We start from the raw sequence: 24,048 nt of genomic DNA, 5'->3' as shown, positions 1-24,048 counted from the left end.
GTCAGACAACATCACTTTGAGCACTTGTTCAACCACTTCACTAGATTTTCCCCCTTAAATAGGAAATACAATCATGTGCATCATTTCACTAGAGTTTTTATTCACACCTTGAAATGTATATGTCCAGTAAAATATTAAAACAAACGAATGTCCAAGTATGATGTATCTTATTTTATTAACTTCTGGTCAGTTCCTCATATTCCCTGGCTTCTATTTCTTGGCTTTCTTTTTGCCACGGCTGGACTGCCTTAGGTCGCATTCTCTTCTATGACTAAATTTTATCTTATACCGAGTGACTGAGCAGAGCAGGAATATTAAATATCTTGTTGGTACTTATATGCTGCCTTCCAAGCAGAATACATTTGTGAGCCTTGAGTTTCTCCACATAGACGTTATCTCTCAAGCCTTGTAAACGCTCTTGAGTTCTAACTCAATTGTCAGGTGATAGATTTATATAACATTCTGTGTAATTTCTGGACATTTTTGCTAGTCTTTCTTTTGTTAATCATTTGCCTTGTCCTTTCCCCTTCCTGACTATAGTAATGTCTTTATAGCATATATAAAGTAGTCGAAATGTAATATCCAGAATTCTTTATTTAGGGCAGATATTTGGGTTCAAAGTTGAGCTTTAGTTACAAGAATCTATAAACCACAAAATTAAGCATCAGAGAAATATTATAGTGTTTTCAAAAGGATTCCCCCCACCCCACCCCCGACTTCTACCACCACCAAAAAGTTGAGACGTACCGTTTAAAGACTCTGTGGGCTTATGAAAATGCTACTAAGAACTAATCAAATTATGTCAAATATAACTAAAGGCAGATTTATTTTTTCCAGACATGCTGATTTAATATCAGAATTCCAGCTTTTATCTTGTTAACCGAGAGGTAATCTATAGGGCCTTAAAAATCTAGAGAGCTAGTCTAAAAGAAAGAAACTACCGAATTAACTGTACTTGATTACTTGAGTAACTTGGAAGTGGGCCATATTCTTTTCTATGTAGAACTTAGTGGACTTACCTCCTGATCATGTGTTAATTAATCTAATTAAATGTTAAATAGTTAATTATATATTAGCTATTTAATTAATTAGTTGATTAAATATTAAATGCCCTCTCCAAGTAAGGTACCAGGTATTTTGGGGGAATATATACATGAATAAAACTGTCCTAGTCCTTAAAAACTTGATTGATAATTGACATTCATAGTGGCTTTTTACCTTGTGTGTTCTGTGAATTTTAATTTTGAGCTCATATTCATTGTAACTTTACTTGTGAGAATTCTTTGAGGCTTGGATTAATGGTGTGTACTCCATAAGAGGCTTTATTTTGCTTCTGCTGAAGGCATGGATGCAGTGTTATCCAGGCACCGCTTTGAACTACATTCTTATCTTCAGTTTTTTTGGGCCACATAGATACTTGTGAATTCTGTCAACCAAGATGAGAGCCTGGGTGCTAGGTGTATGGTTGAATTCTTCAGAGAGACTTTCATTTTTGTGATTCTTCTCAGAGCCAAGGCCAACACAGACAAGCTTCTTGACAGTCTTCTACAACATAGAACATTCCCCCAGATTCACTGAAGGTGTCGTCTTTTAAGGCTTGAATTGATGCATGTGTTTCTGATCTGATAGCCACGTTTCCTGGGTGGACCCTAAACTTTGTCTCCAGTCTCCTGTGTATACAACCCTTTAAACCACTAAGCTATCAGCTACCAGAGATCTGAAGATGTGCCTAAGACAACTGCTGGCTTCAATGTATACTTACCTCTCCAGATTCTCACCTTCTTGTGGAGTCTGGACTGAGGGACTTTTCTTTCTTGCCAGCTCATGTTGGTATTGAAAAATCATATATATATATGTATATGTATGTATATATGTGTGTGTATATATATATACACATATATATATTCTAGTCTTTTATTGTTACTGTTTTATGAAAAGATTTGGCAGTTGTTCTGGAAATGGAAACATTGACTTTCTTTTAGATAATGTTCTTTTGATTGGTAGGCTTTGCATATTGTTGAGGGTTCTAGAGGCGAAAGTGTAATAAAAATAAGGAATTCTTAAAGTAATTTTCTTACTGTTAATTTACAGGCATTTAGATCATCACAGACTATGGGATCCCAATGAATTTGCAGTTCACTGCTTTAAAATTATAATGTATTCCATTCAGGTAAGGATTGGTTAACTGTTGTATTTATATATAAGTAATTTTAGTTCTGTGTCGATAAGCATGTCCTCAGACAGAGATAGAGAACAATGTAGGAGATAAGACGTGTTCTTAATTTAGTTATTTGTCTCATTTATTTTTATTTACTGCTTTTATTCTTACTTGCCAAGATGAAAAAATATCTAATTAAAAAGAACTTGGGGCTTCCCTGGTGGCGCAGTGGTTGAGAGTCCGCCTGCCGATGCAGGGGACGTGGGTTCATGCCCTGGTCTGGGAGGATCCCACATGCCGCGGAGCGGCTGGGCCCGTGAGCCATGGCCGCTGAGCCTGCGCGTCCGGAGCCTGTGCTCCGCAACGGGAGAGGCCACAACAGTGAGAGGCCCGCGTACCGCAAAAAAATAAATAAATAAAAAATAAAAAGAACTAAATGATTTTATGATGACAATCTTTATTGTGCATTTATTAAATACATTATTGAGCATTTATATTTTATGATAAACTGGTATTAGAATTGATATTTATTACAGCATCATATAGCTGATACATTTATTGGATATTTACTATGCAATAGTGTCGTCTTTATAGATTGAGGCACCTGATGGGGCACTCTCATCTACTGCAGAGGACAGCCTTGGTTTTCGTCAAAACTTGAACAGACCCAGTTAGCTCTTAATTCAAGTGGGATTTTAGGTCTTTATTTTTTAACACTATCTGCATTTTTAATGCCCTAAAAAGTCATCATTAATTTAAAGGAAATAAGGTAGTAAGAAGCAGTACAGCTTTTAGTATAGGTCATACCAGGCTTTGCATCCTAGATGTGCTGTTTACTAGTTGCATAGAACTTGGGCAAATTATTTAGCCTCTCTGAGCTTCAGTTTCCTCTTTTCTGAGAAGGAAATTTTAATGAATTCATTGAGTGGTTCATTTTTATATTAAAATAGAAGGTACCTTTTATCAAGTGCTAGCTATACCTCTGAATATGCTAGTAACCTTATGTATATGCTTTATCTCATTAATCCTCCTTATTCTATGAAGTAGATACTGTTATTATCCCCATTTTACACATCAGAAAACTGACCTTTAGAGAGGTCAGGCACCTCACTCAAGGGTACACAGGTAGAATGTAAGGATTCAAATTCTGGTCATTCTGTTGTAGAACTTTTGGTCTAAATTAAACATTAAGTTTAGGTTACTATAGCATGCCTAGCATAATGTAGGTTTTCAGTGCATGGTAGTTATTATAAAGCTGGTTTGGATGTGGAAGGATAATTTTAAAAAATTTTTTCCCAGTTTTATTGAGATTATAACTGACATATAACATTATATAAGATTAAGGTATACAACATTGCAAAATGATTACCATAATAAGTTTTCTCAAGATCCATCACCTCACATAGTTACACATTTTTTCCCCTTTGATGAGCACTTTTAAGATCTTTTAATTTAATTTTAGTTTAATAGGTGAGAAGTTGATCTGGCAATCTGTGGACATAATTAAGGCTGTTCCCCTGGTCTTCAGTAGCCTTGTATTTCTTCATTTGCCTTCCTCATTCAGATTTAGTTACTAGATGAAATTGTTTTTTACAAAAAGTAAAGTAAATTACAAAGTTGAAGAAACTGAAGGAATCAATAAATATTTGTTGATTAAATGTCTGAGAAATGACTTCTGGTCCACAGCATTGCTTTAGAAGGAGCTTTAAGTGCATCGTATGTTTTTTGAAGTCCATTAATCAAAAATTACATGGTACTACCCACCAGAATGGGAGTTTCTGTTTAATAAGACCATCCTGATACAATTAAAACTTCTGGTAGATTTGATTGTTTTAATTGCCATTTACTATAAAATTGATATAGGAATCATTCTTAGGTAATATTTCAACCTATGTCCATAAAACATTAAACTAGCAGCTGGCCCTGATCAGGAAATTTCATCAGGTACACATTGTTAAGACTTTAATTTTGGTAGTGGCTCTTGATTAGATGGGAGTTTTGACTGTTTAGCATTGTTAGATGTCCATGATAAGAAATAGTATGTATCTGGTTGGGTAAGAGAGAAGTACTATAAATGTCATAATGTGTCTGTTTTTTAACAACATTTTGTCCTATTATCAAGTTATAAGAGTGTATAAACATTCTTTGTGGAATTACAGAGAGGTACAAAGAGAGTAAAAAATTTCTCGTAAATCTCCCTCTCAGAGATGACCAGTGTTAATATGTAGGCATATATAATTCCAGTCTTATATACTTTTTAAAAAACAGAATTTTATTTAACGTAGTATTTTGCAACTTGCTTTTTTTCACTCAGGATATCGTAAATATTTTCCGGTATCCCTATTTATTCTTAAAAAGAATGGTTTCTAATGGCTACATATTGTTCCATTAAATGTCACATGGTTTATCATTCTTATGAATTCTGCCAGGATGCATGTAATTGTCCATATATTTTTATACTATTTTGTTCTTTTAGGCTCAGTATTCTCACCATGTGATCCAGGAGATTCTAGGACACCTTGATGCTCGTAAAAAAGATTCTCCACGAGTTCGAGCAGGTATTATTCAGGTTCTCTTAGAGGCTGTTGCCATCGCTGCTAAAGGTTCCATAGGTGAGTGCCAGCAGCCCCCCCCAACAAAAAAAATTCATTAATCTTTTTCAGAATTTTTTTTTTCAGTAGGAATAGCAATGTGTGGAAAACTCTTTGAAAATATTTGCCATGTTTTTAAATGTGCTCTAATTTCTCTTGAAATGTTAGGTTCACGTGACTATTGTCAGACTTCCTTAGTGTACACTTAAACATCTCCCTCCAGATCATTCTCTTCTTCCCTTCCTCCTTTTTTCCAATAAAGATTTTTGAATACCAGTTATATGCTAAACATTGGGAGGGTACAGCTCCAAGAAAGGTATGGTTTCCTTGGAGTTAGATGACTTTACCTAACCCTGTAACACAAGGCAGAATCTGATCACATGTCATGAGAAAACCAGGGTCCAGAGAAGGGAGGGAAAATGGATCAGCAGGAGGGAAGTATTATGTAGCCCGTTTGACGGGGACCTATGGTGGTAGTGTGGGGGAAGCCCGAGGAGCGGCTTAAAGTTCCACTTGTGGCCAGGCCACGGGTGTCATTCTACAGTGGACTGGCACGAGTTAAAGATTTACCGTACTCTTCATCAGAGATGTGTTATAGGGTAATTCATCTGGCTGCAAAGTGTAGGACACATTAGAAGTCACAGGTGGTTGTCACCATTGTAGGCACAGAGAAAGAACTTGACCTTGATGGCAGCAGTAGAAAATGGGAACGTAAAGCCAGCAGGATTTGATAACTGACTGACCAGAGGGGTAACAAGGGGAAGGGACAGGTCAGACATCATGCTTTTTCACTCACATGGGATTAGAAGAATGGAAGGGTCCCTAATTACTGACGTTAGGAGGAACATCTAGTTATGGTTTCTTTGCTTCAAAATGAAAGTGGAACTATACATTAGCTGCTGAAATATTCTAATATTCACTCAGTGTCAAATGAGAGTGGGCATTTTGGATATGGACTTGTCATTACTCATAACTTACCTCAAAGAGATGGAAGCAGGTTACTTACTTGAAGAGTTAACTTGAAATATGAAGTGAAACACAGATGGTGCATTGACTGAACCGTCTCACCTGCTAATATCTATTATGTGTGAGGTTGCTATGTTTTAGGTTCTGTACATTCAAAGAAGCATTTGAACGTGGCTGCCTGTCCTGGAGAAAGTTGGAATCTAGAGTAGGAGGCAGAAATAAAAACACTGATTAAAGTAGAGCGTGATAGATGCGGTGCCAGAAACACAGGCAGAGTATTTATAGTACTAAAAACAGAGAGCATGTTTAGTTTACCTGAATGTGATAAACTGGCTAGTTTCTGTCTAATTATTGAGGCAAAATTCTTTCTTATTCAACCTCAAAAGACGCCAAATAAATTTCTTAGGCCACAGTGAGCTATTATTATAGTTCTATGGATTCTGACCCAACTGTCAGGTTACCCCAATACTGTACACATTATTCTGAGTAGACAAGATTAGATAGACGGAAAGTTTTTGGTAATCTTTATATGAATATACACATTTTGTGTGGTTTGTACCAAGGATTCAAACAGTGAGTTGCTCAGAGATGCCCAGTAAATGTTTGTTGGAATAGCTAGGAGACTTTCTTATTTAGGTATTTCTCATTTACTTTTTTAATGTGCTAGTTAGTTCATAAATTATGAAGTATTTCCAAGTACTTAGAAAATATGCAGAAATCTCTGTTGAGAAATACGAGGATTGGATTTGAGTGTACGTTGCCGGAAAAATGTATCTGCTTACATCAGGGTTCATTTGCAGGACCCACAGTGCTGGAAGTCTTTAACACGCTGTTGAAGCATCTGCGTCTCAGTGTTGAATTTGAAGCACATGATTTACAGGGAGAATCTATAAGCAGTGCCAGCTTAAACACAAGTTCCAAAGACAGTGATGAGAAGATTGTGCAGAATGCTATCATCCAAACAATAGGTGAGTACATTTCACTTTTCAAATTATTCTGGAAAACAGTGATTCAGAAAGCCCTCACGGAAGGTACTTGTCTCTTACGGGACATTAGTCAGAGGTGAATGATAGCTTAAACTTTTAAAAAAACTTTCTGTTTGGAAAATAAACAAACATAAGAATACGACAAAGAACACTGTATATACCCTTCACCCAGATTCATCTGTTAATATTTTGTGTCATTTGCTTTATCATTTCCTTTCTCTCTCTGTCTGCCTTTCTCCATCCCTTTCTCCATTTCTCTGTGTGTGTATGTATATGTGTGTATATATAGATATACACACATAAGCACATATATAAATATGTACATATAGAGAGACATAGATACATACATATATATACATCTCCTTTTTTCCCTAACCACTGGATGGTAAGTGCATGGCTCTTTACTACAGATTATTTTTCCAAAGAGTACAGTTATCAAATCAGTAAATTTAACTTTGATACAGTACTTTAGTCAAACTTTCATATTTCAGTTTTGTCATTTGACCTGATAATGTCCTTTATAGCATGTTTTTCCTTAGGTCCAGGATCCAGTCTAGGATCATTTAGTTGCATTTAGTTGTGATGTTTCTTTGGTTCCTTTAGTTTGGAACATTTCTCTTTTATGATATGGGCATTTTTTAAGACTATAGGTCCCCCTGACCCCTCACTTAAAAAAAAAATATCCTCACATGGGTTTGTCTGCTCTTTCCTCATGATTAAATTCAGGTTATGGGTTCCTGGCTGGATACTACGTAAGTGATAGTGTTCTTCCCAGATTATCACATTGGTAGGTACACAGTGTACACCTCCTCTCGCTGGTGAGGTTAGTTTTGATCACGCAAAGTATTGTTCTATTTCTCTGCTGCACAGTTTCCATTTTTCCCCTTGCAATCCTAGAATCAGTCATTTCTCTAAGGAGCTGTGGTTCCTTTTAGTGGGGAAAGGCACTGGAGACCAGGATCTGGGTACTGATACTCAGGCTTTAATATCATATGCTTCCCCCTCCCGTCACACACACAAAGGGTAAAAGGGTACAGAGATTACTTAAAAAAAAAAAAAAAAGAAAAGAAAAGAAAGAAAAAAAGCCATGGGGAATTTTTTGGGAAATTAAATGATCAGACTGTATATAAATACAAATTAAAGCAATCAAACTCTTCCTACTTTAACCCTCCTCTTCCAATATTTTCTTTAGAGTATCCAGATCATATTTTAATGTAACTATATGATTTCTAGGATAATTTCCAAATTGAGTTGTATTCTTGGGTTTAGTACCTAATTTCTAGTGGTTTACTAATAGTTTCTACTAATAATAGAGTCATATAAATTTATTCTGGAGCTCAGTTTATGCCTTTTACTTGAGTAATATCCTACCTATGGACCACTTGTTTATAATAGTCCTTTGGAATATTTAATACAGAGTTTTCCTTTGTTTATTTCTAAAGTTTTATGAATATGCATACATGCATTACGCGTCCACATTCAGCACCTTTTTGTTGAACATATTGAACTTACACCAGGCCGTAAGCTTGGGCTTCTTGATGCACATGACTCCCACGTTGTGGATGCCTTTGGTTGATCTGCTTGGGGTAGTACCTCTGTTTCACCTAATCACAATCTCATCATGTGCATAGAAATTGTCCTCATTAGGGCAGAGACCCAGGGTGTCTGTGATATTTTAAGATGGTATATCAAATCAGCTAGTCTTGTTTTCAGAGAATTAATTTAAATTGCTTTAGTGACTTCTAGTTAATTCAGTGTTACTGTTTTACTCTAGAGTATTTAATTTATTGTTTCTCAAGTATGTTGTTATAAAATGTATATACCACAGACAAGCAATATTTCTGTGACATAACACATTCAGAATAACGTGAAAATTAAAACATGAGAGAAAAACAATGCAGTGTGGTACAGTGAATAAGACTTTTATTTAAATCACACTTCTGCTTTCCTCAATATTTTCTTTCAGAAGTTCTCAGTATTCTTTCTTTATCAGATTACGTGAATATTGGTGGGACACAGAACAGGGCTGCTGTAGCTTTTGCACTTGAAGATAGGAGGCTGTTGGCCAAGCTCTTTCTTTTAAAATAATGCCTTCCTCTTTTGAGGAGGCTCATTAGCACTTCTATTCAGCAGTTCAAATACAAACAATGGGAATAGAGATGCGTTAACTTTCTGGCTGTCCTCACAGTTGACTTGTTGGAAAATTTCTGTCTTTGTGGTTAATGACCAACTTGCCTGGAACAGAAAAATCAGTGTCCAGTTTTGTACAGTGATTAGGAACATATCTAATTGGGTTCTTGGAAAGTTGAAAATACCTTATAGAGAGGAAGCAGAGAGTAATAATAACACACATAAGCTTTGGAAATGTGAATAGATCTCACCTCAGGTCTTAATGTTAGCTGTGTAATTTCTTGTATGAATTCCTAACCTCTCTTATCCTAATTTCCACAAGAGGAAACTGACACAAATAATAGTACCTGGATTCATAAGGTACTATTATTTGTTGCTGTAAGGATACAGATACAAAGTAGCTTCTTACCCCATAAATATGTGCTCAAGTGTTAGGTAGAATAATATACTTTATGCTGATTGAATAATGTTAAGATCATGAGATTTTTGATTGCTAGAGTATGTTATAAAGAGAAATGAGTTTTACCCCTAGATCTAATCAAAATGATAAATAGAACAATTTGAATTTATAGAAAGAGATTATTAGCTCCAGTAATACAGGCTGAAGAGTTAAGTTGAAAAACTAATTTACTCTTAAAGAAATATGAAAAATGTAGGTTTCTGTAATGATTATGTTGCATTTTAAGAAATGATCAAAAATAGCCAGGTTTTAATACCTGTCCTGATCTTTCAAAGAAACAACAGGGTTAAAAGTTTGAGTAAGTGATTATTAAGTGTCCTAAGTCTTCTGTGAGGAGGAAGCAAACTTTCCAAAGCTATAACAGATAAATTCAAAATATGCACAATACCCAAGAGTTCCTTGAGAAAAATGACAAATAAGTAAATAATTTGAATTATGTATATTGAATTAATATTGAATTAACCCACAGTGTTAGACTGTAAACCTGGCTCATTATAATGACATTCTAGAACATTTCAACAATCCTGAGGAAGCCAAAGTAGTGGCCTAATTATTGACTTTCTTACTAGAACAGGAATTTAGGCTTACAAAATGGGAACAAGGGTTTCATCAGAAACACTACCAAAAGTTTTTTTTTCCTTTTTCTAAAGCTTCAGTCAATTCAAACTGATGATTTGCCACTGTTAACTGTATGCAGAAGACTTTCAAACATTTATCTTAATCTAAGTATTAGTCCATTAAACACATCTTATAATGTACATCATTAAATGATTTTTACCAAAGAAATTACAATATCTTTAGACTTACATGTAGCTCAAAGACATTATTTTACCACATATTGAAAGCTGTGGTTAAAAATATATTATGATTTTTTTATTATATGGAAAAATAAACTTTTCCATTTGCAAAATTTATCTTAAATTTATCTTAATATTTTTATAGGATTTTTTGGAAGTAACCTACCAGATTATCAGAGGTCAGAAATCATGATGTTCATTATGGGGAAAGTACCTGTCTTTGGAACATCCACCCATACTTTGGATATCAGTCAACTAGGGTATGTGTATGTAGTTGTTCTGTGTTCTCAAACTGTAAAGTTGAACTTAATCTTGTATTAAATTTTATCTTAAATCTATAAAATGTTTTGTCTTTTTACTCAGTAATAAAAGTCCTGTGGTGTTGTTATGGCACTAGATTGCTAAGCAGTTGAATCAACATTGCATGCTTGGGTGGGAGGATTTGGGAGACTGGGGTTGACACATATACATTATTGATACTGCGTATAAAATACGCAACTGATGGGAACATACTGTATAGCACAGGGAACTCTACCTAATTCCCTGTGGTAACCTAAATGGGAGGGAGGTCCAAAAGGGCGTGGATATCTGTATACGTATGGCTGATACATTTTGTTGTGCAGTGGAGGCTAACACAACATTGTAAAGCAACCATACTCCAATAAAAATTAAAAAACAAAACCAAACCAAAAAAACATTGCATGCTTTTAGAATCAGTTTTCAGTATATCATAAATTCTTAAATTTTCTTATATTGGCTAGGTGGAAGGTCTATTCAGCCTGGGCATTTTCTATATATGTAGATTATTTAGGGTAAAGTTTCAAGTTTGTCACTGTGGAAGGAATGTTTACTTATTTCTAGAGTTCTAGAACGGAAAGTTATTTTAAAGATCATATGTCTTGGCTCCCTCCCCTCATTTTATAGATTTGCTTTGATTTTACAGCATGCTAAAGCTTTAGTTTGTAAATATGTTTGCATGTTGCTGATTTAATAAGTAAATGATACTCTTATTTGACTTATATTTATTTGGCCATTAATTAGAGCCCTTTCTTCATTTGTTAATTCTTTTTTGAAGAACTATTTATGTAAGAATTATTTAGGCACATTCTTACCTGCTTATTAATATATGTTAAATAGATATTATGTTTGTCAGTTATATTTGCAATAGATCTATTCTCCAATTTATAGTATCTTTTAATTGAGGTTGTTTTGTTGTGTATTCATACAACTGACTTTTCATGTCATTGCGTGTAGAGGTCTGTTTCCTTTGAGAGCCAATAGCTTTTTAATTTTCTTTGTTCAAATTTGATTTATTTTTTAACATATAACCCTTTAATTCATGTGAAATTTACTTTAGAGTATAAAGTGAGCCTTGACTTTAGCTAGTATGAAAATAAAATCTATATAGCTAATATGAATAGAGTTTTAAAATCAATAAATAATAATGTAAGGAAATGAAGTTAATTACTATTAATAAGATAATACCACTATTTTGTATATTTTAGGGATTTGGGAACCAGGCGGATTCAGATAATGTTGCTGAGATCTTTACTTATGGTAAGGAATTTAAGACAGGTGAAGAACACACTTAACCCTAAATTATTAAAGAGGTTAAAAGAATAGCTTCACATTATCGGTTTCTTTTTCTTGTATTATAAGGTAGTATTTACGGTAAGTTTTTTTTCTGTGGTTTATATACTTGAATATTATGCTTTTCATTCTTTAAAATTTTACTTTTATTGTTTATTCCTCACTTCTCCTGTCGTCTTATTTGATCTTCATAATGATGAAACATACCGAGGGCAGGAAGCATTGCCGTTTTATAGATGAAGATGCCTGGGCCCAGCTAGAGCCAGATTTGTCAGTCCTTTCCTATGTGATCTTTGCTTTTTTATTTGTATCTTGTTTAAGAGCTCCTTGCCTACTCTGAAGATATAAACACATTTGTTTATATCTTCTTATGAAAGGTTTAAAATTCAGCTTTCCACATGTAGAACTTTGATCTGAGGTTTATTTTTGTATGTGGTATAACATATGGATATATTTTTAATTTTTCTAGGTGGGTAGTAATTGTCCCACCAATTTCTGCTCACTTATAAAATCACCTTTATCCTATAATGAGTGCCCAAATATAAATGTTAGATGTTCTATATATGCTAGTAATCCTGAATATAAATAGAGATTACCCACATGAAATTTCATTTGGTCCTAAGCCTTTTTATTAAATAAATTCCCTGAGTAAATAACCTTGTCTCTAATCCTAATTGTACTACATAGTCAACTGAATGAATTTCTGTGTGGTATGGTTAAACTATTCAATAGCATTAAAGTGTATGCTAAGTAAAAGCTCCAACTTTAGACATAGGGATACACTCAGAAATGTCACATCAAATAAAGAATAAAGTACAGCTTTCCAAAATGAAAATGCTTTCCTATTAACCTAAATTGCTTGATTTAAAATAAAAGAATTATTTGCCATGTTAAAATTTTCAGGTCTTACCTGCGTTATTTGCTGCCTAGTCTCCTTATATCCATTTAGGACTGAATACCTGCTCCATATATTCTTAGTCTCTCTGAGCCTCAGTTTTCTTTTACAAAATGGGGGACACTAACGCCTAGCCTCATAGGAATACGGTAAGGATGAAGTTAATACGCATACAGTGCTTAGATTCATGCCTGGCTGTTATTAATTTTATTAACTCTATGAATGATGGGTTTGTAAATTCAGTAAAATCCTCATCATCTCACAAATTTCCTTTTAGTCTTTCCTTCAGGCTTGTGTCCGTACTTGCTGTTTTCTCTAAGCTTATGGTTCTTGTAAAACAGCTTGAGAGTTTTACCAAAGAAGGACTCATGACAAAGGTTTTTTTGTTTGTTTCTTTGTTTTTCCTCCCTATAATCAGGTAACCTCTGGATACAAAGCAAAGACAATAGTTACTGCACTGCCGGGGTCTTTTCTGGATCCTTTGTTATCACCATCCCTCATGGAAGACTATGAACTGAGACAGTTAGTCCTGGAAGTAATGCATAATCTCATGGATCGCCATGACAATAGGGCAAAGCTTCGAGGGATAAGGTAATGTGCTATTTGAAGATAGGCTTAATGATAATGTTTTCAGATTTCTATGTTAATGTATTTAAGTACTGTAATTTTTTTAATCTAGGATTTTCAGGTTTTATTAATCCAGAATCTTATTTAATTGGTATTGTGACAATTTAATTATTAATATGTTTTAAGATAGTCAGTGTTGAAGGTCTTTTAATGTACTTTCAGAGATCTCATCTACTAGTAATCACTAGTTACATAAATTTTATTTTGGTTTTGCTTTAAACTTAGGAATGACATTAGAACTCAAGATTACTTTACGCAATTCTACTTGATTAAACTTGGTAATTCAGTAGTATCATTACATATAGCCTTATTTAAAATGCTCATTGAAATGAGTGTTAAATAGTTCAGACTCCTAAGTATAGCTGATTCATCATATAAGATATGATATTATAACTAAATGTGCTGTTCATTAAAAATGATGCATTGATTGTCTCTAGAATAATACCAGATGTGGCTGACCTAAAAATAAAAAGAGAAAAAATTTGTAGACAAGACACAAGTTTCATGAAAAAGGTAAGACTATCTTCTGAAAAAGAATGCATGACTTAAGTTATAGCCATTTTGAATTGTTAGGTAGTTTTATATTGATCGATAACCTTAAAATGAAGCCATAGCATTTTGGAGTTGAAAATCGGAAGCCATCTTCAACTCCCCACATTGCCACAACCGTCCTGATGGCATCTCCTCAGGCCTGCGTTTAAGCTTCGGGTGGTCAGTCTGCTGTGATGGTTCCAGATTTCTCCCTTTGAGTAAAATGTCTCTCTGTGATTGCTGCCCTGCCCTCCTCCCCACCCCAAACACAAATGTTGCTTTCACTTTTAATGGGTCCTTAATAGACAGCTTCAAGCTTTTGAGAATACTTATCATCATAAGTAGCCAAAAAAAAACCCACTTGCTAATACTGAACCACAGACCTAAACAGACTTAACCAGTCACTGGCGCAGCTGGAGGACTATGGCCACCCTCACCTGGGTGGGTCCATGTGCATGTTAAATAGAGAACAAAGCAAAATGCATACCTTTAAAGACAGGCTGGCTTCCAAAGACTGTGCTGCTGTTGCTCATTTCTTTCTCCTAAAGTGAGGAAGCAGATGAACCTTCTGAGAAACAGAAACTTGAGCTTGGAGTGTTAAGCTCAAGCCCCTCCACGTGAGAATGAGTAGGCCTTACCCTGGCTGCACATTACGATCACCGGGGGAGCTTTATGCTTTAAAAACACCAATGCCTGGGCTTCACCACTGACGGGTTAAATCATATCGGGGGTGGGCAGTGGTGACTAGTGGGGAGGAAGCATGGTGGTCCTTCCATTTCCCAGTGATTGTAGCTTACAGTTTGTGTTGAGAACCAATGCAACACGTTGAGTTAATTACTACATAGTAACTTGAAATGGGAAAAACTCTCATTTCTGTTAGCTCTCACTTGGCAGTTAGACCTATATCCAGGAATGCTTTAGACAGCAAGGCTTCTATATTCTTTATTAACATATTTAGATTAGTTTGGTTTAGAGGGGACCCTCTCGCAGTCCCTGGGGTGTGTCTGTAACCTCTCCCCTACAGATGGGCTTATAGATGTGCCATCGTCACTTCAGACAAAAGTGTAGCAGAACCTGGAGATGCTCTTCCCTGGACAGCTCTTAACTCACCTCACAGGAGGTTGTTCCCTAAGGCGGGAAAGCCTGAGTCCATTTCCTCTCAGCCAAATGTTCTTTATCGTTGCCAAAGCTCCCATAATTCTGCTGTTCATTTCAGTTTTTCTCAGATCAGTCTATAATTTGCTTGTCTTTTCAAATTAGTATTAAAAACATTTTCATTGTTTACACTGGAACTATTTCTTTCTTGCTGTTTTTACTTAAGTTTGTCCTCAACTCCAGTATTAGTTTGTAGTTCTATATTGGTGTAGTTACTGATGTTAATAATTGGAATACAATTTGACCCTCTGATTATCAGCCTAAATCTCTTCCATGTTAATTTATGTAATAAGATAGCTGCTTTTTAAGAGGTTATATATGCATGTAAAATCTGCCTTGCTACATTTTAAGCAAAATTATCTTTTTCCTCTGTCATTCCCCTTTTCAGAATGGGCAGCAACTGTATCGGCACGTATATTTGGGCTGTAAAGAGGAAGACAATGTTCAGAAAAACTATGAGCTCCTTTACACTTCTCTTGCTCTCATGACTATTGAATTGGCCAATGAAGAAGTGGTTATTGATCTCATTCGATTAGCCATTGCTTTACAGGTATGTTTTCATCACCTTTCATTGTAGAAAGGATTCTTTCATGAATTAGACACCATCTTTACAATATTATTGCCTTTATCCAAGGACATGAGTTTTTTAAGTGAGATGTCTAGTTTTAAGTCTAAAATACTCAAGGCTATGATCCCATTCATTTATTCTTTTAATAAATGTTGATTAAGTACTGACTGTGTGCTGACTGTTGTTCAAGGCCACAGGAATACTGTGATGAAAAAGACAACATGGTCCCTGTGCCCATCCTAGCGGGGAAGGTGGTCGTTAAATAATAAGAATTACATAGATGTAGTTGTTTAATTGGAGTTTAAGTGTTACGCAATAACAGGACAGTATGCAACGAGAATATATATATTTATTTTTATATATCATATGTATTCTGCCCACGCCCACGTTTAGGAAAGGCTTTCCTAAAGAACTGTTTGAATTGAGAGATTTAAGTCTCTTATAAATGGGCATTTATTCTCTTTTTAGAATTTTTTTTTTAAAAGCTTCTTATAAGGGGACATTTTTGTTAGCATTCCAGACTACCTGCGTTTTTTAGTATAATCATAGAGAAAATGCTAATGAAGCGTAAGACCTCGATATCTCAGTGTTTGTTTTTTGGTTTTTTATTAAAGGACAGTGCAATTATCAATGAGGATAATTTGCCAACGTTCCATCGTTGTGGAATCATGGCGCTGGTTGCTGCATACCTCAACTTTGTAAGTCAGATGATAGCTGTCCCTGCGTTTTGCCAGCATGTTAGCAAGGTAATGTATTTAGAAAAGCCCTCGAATTTGATTTTTATACAAAAGTGACGGATTTTCTTCCAGTGGTGATTATTTTTAATTTTGATGATTATGTACCAAATTATTAAGATAATGCTATAAAAGTATGCATGACTTTTTCAATAGTGACAAAATCGACACTACAGCTCTATGACTAGTGTTATTTTTTCTTTGATGCCTGTTGTTGTATTAGAATTTTTCTGTGTAATGGTTGAGTAGAATATATGATTTTCTTCTAAAATACTTCATGTGATTTCTTATATAATTGTTTTCCTTTTAAACCATTATGAATCTTAGTATCTAATATTTCTTTAATTATACTGTTCTTGTTGTTATTGTTTTAAACCAATCTACTTGAGTTAGATCTCAAAAGTTGAATAATTAGTAAGCCTCTCAGAGATTTGTCCTGTGTCATTCAACTGTATTTAGCTTTCTCAGCAGTAACTCATTAAATAGTTACTTTCATGATTTAGTATACATTTTAGAGCTCCTAACTTACCTGGCAGAAAAAGTACACTGTAGTTTTTATTCTTTAAAAACATCTTTCAGGGAGAACCTCATTTTTATGAAATTGGAAGCACATCTCTCAGTCCTTGCTAAAATGTAGGTTTTTAGAACGTTCTAAGAAATAAAACTCATTCATTCATTAAACAAATGTTTGAGTGAATATTTGACAGCTGCCATTAGAGATACAAATGCTGTGAAAGCAGGGTCCCCCTTTAAGTGGCTCCCAGGTGAGTGGAGGAGCCAGACTTCACAAGAGCGCTGAGACCACCTGCACGTGCTGCAGAAGGTGGTACAGAGGAGGGGGGACAGCGAGGGCCTGGTGCTTGTGAAGGCATTTCCCACATAGGGCATTTGAGAAAGTACAGCTTCTAATCCCTCTGTAGTAGGTTTAATCAAATGTAATGTATCCTCTTTTTTTTTTTTTTCACAACCTGTATTATTTTACTATCATGATTTTGTTACCTGTTGACTTTTTAAAATAATAAATGTGAAAACAAAATGAACTCTGCTTTTGGGCTCTAAATGTAGTTTAAATTCCAAAATTAAATGATGGTATTTCGTATAAATGTTTAGATTCTGTTTCTGTGTTTTTAGTTTTCCAAATTTTTGTGGCAGGGTCCTGAGGAGTGAGGTTTTTGATTTTTATTTTGTTTTGTTTTTGAATATTTTTCAGGTTATTGAAATTCGAACTATGGAAGCCCCTTATTTTCTACCAGAGCATATTTTCAGAGATAAGTGCATGTATGTTAATTCTTTACATTTTAAGGAAGGGGCACTGACTTGGGAAACCAATCAGTGATAATTACAAAGGAGTAAACTACTGTTAGAATAATTTTCTGGTGTTTTAAAATATTCATCGTTTTATGTTTCTGTCATTTAATTCATCTAACTTGTTTCTCTTGCTATAAAAGTTCTTGTAAAGTATAAATGTAGACTCATGAACACATGGAATCAATCTTTGATGAAAAAAATTTATCTTACCTTTTTTTAATATGGAGGTATATCTCTTAAATATAGCATGTTCTGATATATAAGTGAACACTCCTTTAAGAGAATACAATATCCTGTTCAAGACTCTCAGTAATAGACAACAATATTAATAAAGCTGTAGGAGAAAGAATGTATTATGGAAAATCAGTGTTATACCCTGAATTTTTTTCTTGCTGTCCAAACAAAAAAATATATATGAAAAATACTTTATTCAAACTTTTGGGCTCTAAAACCAGTTTAATTTTGAAAGCATGTGCATAAGATAATATTAAGCAGTTTGAAAGGAAAGTGAAATCATAGGTCTTAGCCAGGTGGTATCCAACTATCACTTAGTTGGCTAATATCTTCTTCATTAACAGTCAGGGGGCTTCTTTTTTATTTTCTTCTCTCAGTAGATTTTTAATTAGCATGAAAGTTAAAGCTGAATTTAGTCCTCTTCATCATTTAATGTGTGAATACCAGTGGAATCATGTAAGGCTGACTTCACCGTTGGGACATTACTGGGGAAAGAATCATCAGAATGCTTCGTATATGGGTCCACATACCATATGTTTTTGAAGAGCTCAAATTAGCCACCTAAAATACACTGATTTTTCTATTACTAATTACAGTTTAAGTTGCATTTATATTTATATTTAGGCCTTGATCTAAAATGTTTATATGTTCACTTATTTTTGCTCAGTAATTTAAATAACACTAAATGACTTCTTTTTTGATCAACTTGACAGGCTTCCAAAATCTTTAGAGAAGCATGACAAAAATTTGTACTTTTTGACCAACAAGATTGCAGAGTCACTAGGTGGCAGTGGCTATAGTGTTGAGAGATTGTCAGTACCGTACGTACCACAAGTAACAGGTAAGAGGAAGGTAATTAGAACTCTTACTCTAGTGATTATGTGTCAGCAATTTTTCTGTTAGCCCAGTTAGAAAGTTAATTATGTTTGTATACTTACTAGCTTAAGAGAGTTTACTTCTATTTTAAAATTTTGCTCTTGAAAACCTTTAGTAAATCTCTAAAAACATGTATATGATTTTATCATGAGCATATTGAATCCTCAAGTGATTATCGTTATTATTATACTTCATATATTATTGCTATTATACTGAATGATATTATCCTTTAAACAAAGAAGCAAAATGAGATCTTTACTCTTTAAGCAATATTGTGTTTAACTTAGGGAAATTGGTGAAAATTGTTTAGTTAGTGATTTGTGACTATTGACCTTAATGAATTAGGTAATTTGTGTCATTTGAAGGAGTACAGACTATTTGCTATGTAAAGAAATCTGCAAACTTCTTAAGTCAAGAATATGTTTTCCTCTGCATTATGTATTTCCTTCTGTTCTTTTCATTGCCTGAGATAATTCTGTTTTGTTTCAAGGCAAAACTGCATGGTGTCTTGCATTCAGTTTTTACTTTGAAAACTAAAATCGAAGAATTTTTATCTTACACCTTCATTTTCATTTGATGACTGTATAAATATTAAATTTGGTAGAAAAACTAGTCCTTCCTTTGGGGATACCTCTGTTCTGTAAGAGAACTGTTTGATTTCAGTTAGGTAGTTTTCTGGATTAATCACTAGAAGTAGTACAATCTTTGGGAATAGCTATCTTTTTATAATGTGGATCCAAAATATGTACATTTATTACAATGATAGTTGTTTATAATAGTCTGAGATGTTAATGAAAGCTTGCATTTTCTTTTAAATTCCATAGTATAGAAAATTCTATTCCTCATGAGTTCCTTGGGGAAATAAAAGTGCTAAGAATAAAACATGAGTAGAGCTTTGTAATTTAAAAGAATTTTTAAAACAGACTTTTAAAATATTTCATTCTTATAACTTGGATTTAGCTCTCTTTCCTTCAGGCAAAAAACCTCATAAACCCAGGCACAAGTACAAAGGTAAATCCAAGTGTCAGTTTGGCTTGCCCTTTCCCTCACCTGTCCTCTAGGAAAATAGCTTAATACAATTTGCCTTCTAGAAAATGGAGCCAGTGGCCTGTATATTTTATATAGTTGTGAGTTCAGTTATTATTTTGCTCTACATTCCCCATAGCTATAGTTTATTTTCACCCCTTGTTATTTCCTTTTACCCTATTCCTTTAAGTGTAAACAATTTTTAATGAAAATTATGGTACTTTTTTTAACAAGTGGTTTGCTCTTCCCATTTCCTCCCACCCCTGAAAATGATATATTCTCTTTCTTAATGCCTCCCTATCATTGACTAGGAGAATTCTCAGTATTTCAGCATATACTTAGTTATATAACTGCACAGAAATCCCTCAGTATAAATAAGGTTCTTCTGATTTATAAAGATTTTGATAGTTTAGAACCAGTCCGTGGCATGTGTGTCCTGCCTTAATGCAGAAAAGAGTCAGAAGATACAGTGATACTTTATGGGATAATCAATCAGTTATTAAAGTTTCTTTTTGCTGTATAACCATCAGGTATTCATTTTAAAAAATAAGGGATTTAAGAACAATATATCAAAAGAAAAAAAACAAAATAGTTTGTTGTGTATCATGCATATACACCCATCATCATCAAAATAGTAGCTGCCATTTATTATGCACTAACTGTATGCCAGTCACTGTAATAAGCACTTTGTATTCATGTTCTCAGTTAATCTGTAACATAGTTTCGTGAGGAAGGTAACACTGTCTTTGTTTACAAATGAGGATAGTGAGACTGAAATTAAATAATTTGGTTAGGTAAGACCACTAGAATTAACTGCCTTGCCTGTTCAGTTAGGTGCTTAATAAATTGATTTTTGCCAACTGTGTGCTCAAAGATTGTTCAGTCATCCATATTGATCCAGGTTTATTTTTTTATGTATTCCACAAACCTTTACTGAGAGTCTATATCAAGCACTTTTCTGACTTTTGGGGGTGGAAGGATGTTAAGATTCAGTCCCTATCCTCAAGGATTAAAATCTGGTGGAGAAGACAGACAAACGACTGAAATATAATGGTAACTGGTTCTAAAGAAAGAAGAATGGTCTGCCTACAGCTTACTGAACTGTTGGTGGCTGACGTATAGTAAGTGATCAATAAATGTTAGCTGAGTTTTGCATTTTCCTTTTATCTCAGATCAACCTAGAATTTGAGTTAATAGCGTATGTCTAGGTGTATGCTAAATGCTTCTCTATGAGGGGGTACAGTACTTAATGAGTATTTACAGTGTGCCAGCTGCTGTGCAAACAGAAGCAGAAATGAACAAGACAGATAGAGGTTTCTGCTTTCACAAAACTTACAGTCATTCCTAACGTGTTCCTCATCTGGACCACAAAACACAGAAGATGATTTTTTTTTTTGCGGTACGCGGGCCTCTCACTGTTGTGGCCTCTCCTGTTGCGGAGCACAGGCTCCGGATGCGCAGACTCAGTGGCCATGGCTCACGGGCCTAGCCGCTCCGCGACATGTGGGATCTTCCCAGACCGGGGCACGAACCCATGTCCCCCTGCATCGGCAGGTGGACTCTAAACCGCTGCGCCACCAGGGAAGCCCTCAGAAGATGATTTTGAGTGACGTTTTTCTCAGTTCTCCCAAGATGGCACTTCACCAGTTTTATTCGAGATGCATAGGAAAGAAGTTAATTCATTATACAATTTGTCTAACAGGACAGTTGCAATATGCCTTAAAGGCTATGATCAGAGAGGTTTGGGGTCCTCAGGCAGCATCTAGGAGAGTGTTTGGTCCAGGTTTGGTGAAATGGATGTCTTCGAGAGGAAAAAGTCCCTTTGCTGAGCCTGAAGCAGGTGTTAGGCAAGTGAACTGTGTTTCATGCAGAAATAATAGCATATGTGGAGGGATGGAGGTAGGCAAGAACATGATTTTTCAAGGAATTAGTATAAAGTTAGTCTGCTGGGAGTGAATTGGAAGAGTAGGGTTGGGAATTGTAAAACCGGGTTAAATAGTTTGAACTATCCTAAAAGCAATGGGGAGTCATTAAATGATTTTAAACAGGGGATGGCATGATAAGAGTTGCATTTAGAAATGTTACTCTGGTTGTAGTTTAGCAAACTGAAGACGGGACAGCCATTTAGAATACTCTTCAGTAATCTCCAGGAGAGATGGCAGTGACCTGTACTGAGGAGGTCCCAGTGTGAGTACAGGAAAGTGAGTGGACTCTAGAACACTGCAAGAGAGAATCTATAAGCAGTTGAGTGATACGGGGGTGCAGGGAGAAAGGCAAAGATTTTGTCTAGGGCTCTACCACGGACATTTGGGTGCTTGATACAGCACCAGGAGGAAGAGCAGACAGAGCTCGTTTGCTGCTTCATTTGCTTGCTTTTTGTTGTTTTTGTTTTAGGAGGGACGGGTGGTGTGACTGGGTTTAAGTGAAGAAAGAAGTATGTACATTTCAAATGTAACTGTCTATAAGTAGTTTTGAATCTTGGGTGATAGAAGGGTGGACTTTTTATTAACAGAAATGAATAAGGAAGGGGAGTAGTTTTGGAGTTCAGCCTTTTGTTGAGTGTCTTGGACAGTGGAGCATCCAAGTATGGCAGGGGTCAGGACTGCGTTTTGTGTGAGAGATTAGAGGTTATGATGAGAATTTTGAAATTAGCAGTACAGGGAATTTTGCAAGAGCTTTCAGGAGAGATGACTTCTCAAAGTGAAGAAGTGAAGAGAGAGTAGAATGGCTTTGTTCTACCCTTGCTATGTGGCCTTGGGCATAACCCCTTAATCCCTCAGTGACCCCATATCCTCATGTGAAGCGAGGACCATAGCCCTGAAGCCATTTCGCTCAAATGGGATATATACATGCAAGTACTTACAAAAACTACAAGATGCCATATCAATATAAGAATGGTATTAGTATTTTTTAATGTCTTAATCTTCCAGTTGGCATTTTGAATTTTGTTAATTTGTTTTATTGATTAAAAGCACTTATAACACATGGATGCCTTTATCTGCTTTATCAAAACCTCCATTATTTTCCAACAAATATCTGCTTATAAAAGTATTTTCATGTATATATCCCATCTCTCCTTGTAGAGGTTTTGTTTTAAAGCTTGTTTTAGAAATAAAAGATTGTCTTTTATATTACACGGACTTTTTATTCATGGTGACAATGGTTTTTTAGGTTCTTTTTATTTTATAAATATGCATTAGCTCTAGATGGAATTTTGTGTTTTTCTATAGGACCAAAAAAGTATATCTGTATAAGTAGTATCAGCATTAAACTGACATTTTAAATTTCGTGTAGATAAATTATCTGTGAAATTTCATTTTGCCCCAGTTAGCTTTTTCATTGAATCCGAATGGTATAGTAGCCCTAATTACATTTATGATTTATTATATACGGTTAAGTAAGTTCCTACATCTTATTTTTTATATAGCCATAGAAAATCATATTGAGTAATTTAATGTAGTTCTGTGTTATACTTGTATGCAGACTGTTTTCTCTATTCTTTAGCCATCTGAATGCAGTTATATACATTACACACAGGTACACCAGGTGGCAGCAGAATATCACTGAAGGATGTTAGGCCTCGCTCTCTCTAAGTATTACTTCTAAAACCCAGGTTCTGATTAAAAACAAAAAGAAGAAACAGTGATTACCATTGTGAACGGCAGATTATAGAAGCGGAGAGGGAGAAGGGATAGGAAAATGAAAGGGCATAGAAAGTAGTGTCTGGGGCTACCCCAAACCAACTTCAGGAAGGGAAGCAAGGGCCTCCCGAGGGGGTGCGTGCATCAGACAATGAGATGGTAACAGGATAGTTCTCGAACTGGCAGGACAGTGCAGTCCACAGAGGCTGCAGTGATGCTGCATTTCAGCAGACTTTGAAAGGCAGGTCAGGAACCAATGTGGATGGCCCATGGAAACAGGAGAGTTATCTTTGGTAAGCTCTATTTTGGAAAGCTTACTTTTGTGTAGATGTACAAGATATCTGATGATAGTTGTATCTGGGCTTTTGCTGTCACCTACAAGCAGGTTGCTCTATAGGTCAAAAGAAAGAACTTTCTGAGAATATAGTATTAGAGTTTCCCACTGAATTTCATTTTCTTCCCTAATCTCTGCTCATTATACTTCCCTTCTGTTCTTGTTGATTTTTGTCACTCAGTAATCCCTCTCCTGCCTCTGTACTTCTCCTTTCCTTTTTATTTTTATCTTAGGCTTCAATTTGACTTTTCTCTGCAACCCATCAGCCTTTGAATATTAACCTAGAAAATCTTGTGTGGGTGGGAAGCAGGCTATTATTTATTCCTCATTTTGAATTCTGGTAAGACATTGGAAGTTGGCGTGATTAGAGGGTAAAAAAGCAAGTCAGCAATGATGACTACATACTATTTTGTGGCAGTTCCATTGATGTTTGGTCATTAG

General features: G+C 35.2%; 1 protein-coding gene across 4 annotated transcripts in view; it reads left to right on the top strand.

The window, feature by feature from the left end:
* EFR3A (EFR3 homolog A) overlaps positions 1-24,048 on the top strand; it is a 90,039-nt gene that overhangs the window by 48,122 nt on the left and 17,869 nt on the right. For all 4 annotated transcript variants that reach the window (XM_082601303.1, XM_082601304.1, XM_082601306.1 and 1 more), the window contains 11 exons: positions 2,092-2,170; positions 4,635-4,770; positions 6,516-6,683; positions 10,234-10,348; positions 11,594-11,645; positions 12,992-13,164; positions 13,638-13,713; positions 15,275-15,436; positions 16,069-16,200; positions 17,399-17,466; positions 18,444-18,571. In XM_082601303.1, coding sequence (XP_082457429.1) covers positions 2,092-2,170; positions 4,635-4,770; positions 6,516-6,683; positions 10,234-10,348; positions 11,594-11,645; positions 12,992-13,164; positions 13,638-13,713; positions 15,275-15,436; positions 16,069-16,200; positions 17,399-17,466; positions 18,444-18,571 — 1,289 coding nt within the window. The remainder of the gene's footprint in view (positions 1-2,091; positions 2,171-4,634; positions 4,771-6,515; positions 6,684-10,233; positions 10,349-11,593; positions 11,646-12,991; positions 13,165-13,637; positions 13,714-15,274; positions 15,437-16,068; positions 16,201-17,398; positions 17,467-18,443; positions 18,572-24,048) is intronic.

The sequence above is a fragment of the Mesoplodon mirus genome (assembly GCF_964341445.2).
Source record: "Mesoplodon mirus genome assembly, chromosome: 16".
Taxonomy (NCBI): domain Eukaryota; kingdom Metazoa; phylum Chordata; class Mammalia; order Artiodactyla; family Ziphiidae; genus Mesoplodon; species Mesoplodon mirus.
This window is presented reverse-complemented; position numbering and strand designations above follow the sequence as displayed.